Below are 2,905 nucleotides of genomic sequence, written 5' to 3' on the forward strand. Positions count from 1 at the left end.
TTTTTATATATAGTACATTATAATTATTGAATGAAAGTGTGCAAGAGTGGAATAAACATATAGCTATCGCTTTCTAATACAACAGCACAAACTTTACATAGCACTTCTGAAAGAGATACCTTAATGCAATCGCTTGATAAATAAATTAAATCTCCTGTCGTTATATGTAACATGTAGGACGAACAAGGATTTACGAAGCTTTCACGCTGTTTAAGGAATTGGCATCCATACAATACATATTCTCCAGACTCATAAGTTGCGCTTTTATACTTTACAACAGTGTTATCTTTTAGCATAAACCATTGGTCCCTATCAGTTGGTTTCAACACAAAATCAGGTGTGATGTAAAAGCGTACGGAATTACCTCTAGCGCTAATTTTAGGAAAACTTGGTTCAATTATTTCCTGTGCTGTCTTTATTTCCTCTGTTTCAGCCAATCTATTTATGATTTGTTCTAAGCTTCTTGTTCCATGACGCAATCCATTTTTCATTTTTTGTAATTCATTTTCGAAAATATCAGCGGAAATCGTTTCCAAGTCACCAAATCTATCAACATCATCGAAAACATGTTCTAAAATATGAACATTGCTAGACATTAAACTTTTGTCATAAATTTTATCAAAATCTATCACAAACTTATTGAGCAACTCTCCTGCATACCTCCAATAGATTTTATAAATTGGAGAGGATAAAAATGTAACAGCACAGAACAGAAGCATAAAGTGATTATAATTATCGATAGGTAAATTATTTTTTAAAACTACAACACCAATATAACGCAGAAATGACCGAAATTCCGAACCTTTCCAAAACGGAAGGTATTTTAATCCACGCATTTTGCGATGAATTTCCGATGGGAGCTGTGACTCTTTTAGAAATTTGCTGATTTGTTGCTTCTGCAGAGGAGTCCACTTTTTATGTTTTCCGAACTTTCCACTCATCCAGCCATTCAGTAGCTTCCGCATGATTCCCAAATAGAATAAATGAAGTGGATCAGAAGTTATAACATCTCTAACAATATCGAAATTCATTAGGTCTATTAAAGGTGTGTGATGTTTGCAATGAGAAGGATATGCACCTCCTTTGAACAACGTATCTGTTCGCTTGGTTGCACCTATTCCTTCGAAATACATTCGTTTTGTATCCGGATCTTTTTTAGCTATATTAAGACATTTCAAACAGCCCTCTGCTGCATTGAAACAGACAACACCTAAAGTAGAAAAATACCATAAACATTATTACAAACATAACAAGTTTTCCCTTAATTCATGCTTACCTTTTAGAAACGCTCGAGCTGGAGAATCTGCTATGATTGCTCTTGGTAGCACTTTTATCTTTTTGCCATTTATGAAAAGTCCTTTGATTTGCAGTTCATTGAATTCTGTGACGAACTCTCTTAAGTATTCCTCTACCGAATCAGGTTTACATTCGCCACAGTAAATAGCCACCACCATCACTGGTGTTTTAGGCATTCCGTGTATTCTCATTAAAATAGGCCAAAATTGGGTTAAACCACTTTTGTGAAGCGGTAAACCATCCATTGAAAAGTCTAATTTCATTAAATCGACCTTAGGGGTTTTGTTTCTATAAGAAAAAAAATATAAAATACACGAAGCATTAGAATCAAAGTATCAATATTAGGATCAATGTATAAATATTAGGACTGGAAACTACCTTACTTGAAATATTGTTGTAGTCTCTTAGCTATTCCATAATACCATAATTGTCGACCGGCGGTTGTACTAATGTTGTTCTTTTCGGTTGACTGCGGAGTTTTGAGAAATGTCCGTGCATCTTTTGGCACTTTATACGGTGTTGTTTCTCGAACCAGAGCCAGCAACGAGTTAATGGCACAATGTCTCTGATTTGTTTCCAAAGCCCATCTTCTGAGTCCATCTTCAAATGATATACCATTCGGCACATTAGGACATTCCATATTATTCTCATCACTGTCATTGGACTCTTCTTCATCACTCGAAGTCAAGGATGAAAATTCGCTATCGCTCAAAACAGGATCAGCAATATTATTGTCGCTGGACATGTCAACTCCTGATCCAGGATATGGGAAACTCACATCCATGTTTTCTATAAGTAAGCAAAACTTAGTTTAGTAAAAATCCAGTAAAACACAACGATAACGGAACCTACCTTCTAGCTGCTGAAACGCGGCAGTTGTGTTTTCACGTTCTTCATTTTCCCATTCCTGCTCGAGTACTTTGTTCATAGCGTCACGAATTTGATACAATGACCCGGTTTGCTTGTCACGTTTAGATGCCATTTCGAATCACAAATAACTTAAATCACCTTTTAAAACTTGTCAAAGCTATCAACGATGTTTAGCCGGCCGGCGTTGACGAGAAATGATTTTTATTATTTGCAGCAACGATATGAAGTGGTATGCGTAAAGCATTTTTCATTTCTACTTGAAGTAACACACACATACTTTCAAAAATGTAAATCTTCAAACACGATCGGCTGCTTCCAAATACGAACGGGTACCAAAACGAAGTAAATTTCTACCCCTCATCATCATTCTTCATCCATCAACTGATTTCGCACACGCATACAGTCACAGGCAGTGTGCTCCGCAGTCAAAAAATTGACGAAGAGAACATGCTTTCTCGCTCTGGCACAGAGTAAAAGGTTCGAGCGACTTCGGCTTTGTCTGGTGGGTAGTGTGTGCCGAGCGCCGAGCAGAGAGTGTGCACGAAGGCCGATCGAGCAGGAGCTCTCGGCAGGGGCGCTCGGTGCGGCTGGCGCGCGGCCTACGTTGTAAAGTGTTGTACGTTTTAACGTGTTTGTATTTCATGTATCGATTGCGATCACTACTTGGTTGGCTTAGTGATACGTTGTAGAATCGCCCGCCCCCGCACCAATGGGGGCGGAGAAAACACGCAGCCTCGGC

At 38.2% G+C, this 2,905-nt stretch overlaps 1 protein-coding gene across 1 annotated transcript; it reads right to left on the bottom strand.

The window, feature by feature from the left end:
- Positions 1-201: 201 nt before the first annotated feature.
- Positions 202-2,360, bottom strand: LOC121594852. Its single transcript, XM_041918579.1, has 4 exons — positions 2,149-2,360; positions 1,680-2,085; positions 1,277-1,584; positions 202-206 (listed from the first exon to the last, which is right to left on the bottom strand). The coding sequence occupies exons 1-4, from the start codon at positions 2,276-2,278 to the stop codon at positions 202-204; spliced, it is 849 nt and encodes a 282-aa protein (XP_041774513.1). The 5' UTR covers positions 2,279-2,360.
- Between the last annotated feature and the right edge of the window lie 545 nt (positions 2,361-2,905).

This window comes from Anopheles merus, chromosome 2L (genome assembly GCF_017562075.2).
Source record: "Anopheles merus strain MAF chromosome 2L, AmerM5.1, whole genome shotgun sequence".
Lineage (NCBI taxonomy): Eukaryota > Metazoa > Arthropoda > Insecta > Diptera > Culicidae > Anopheles > Anopheles merus.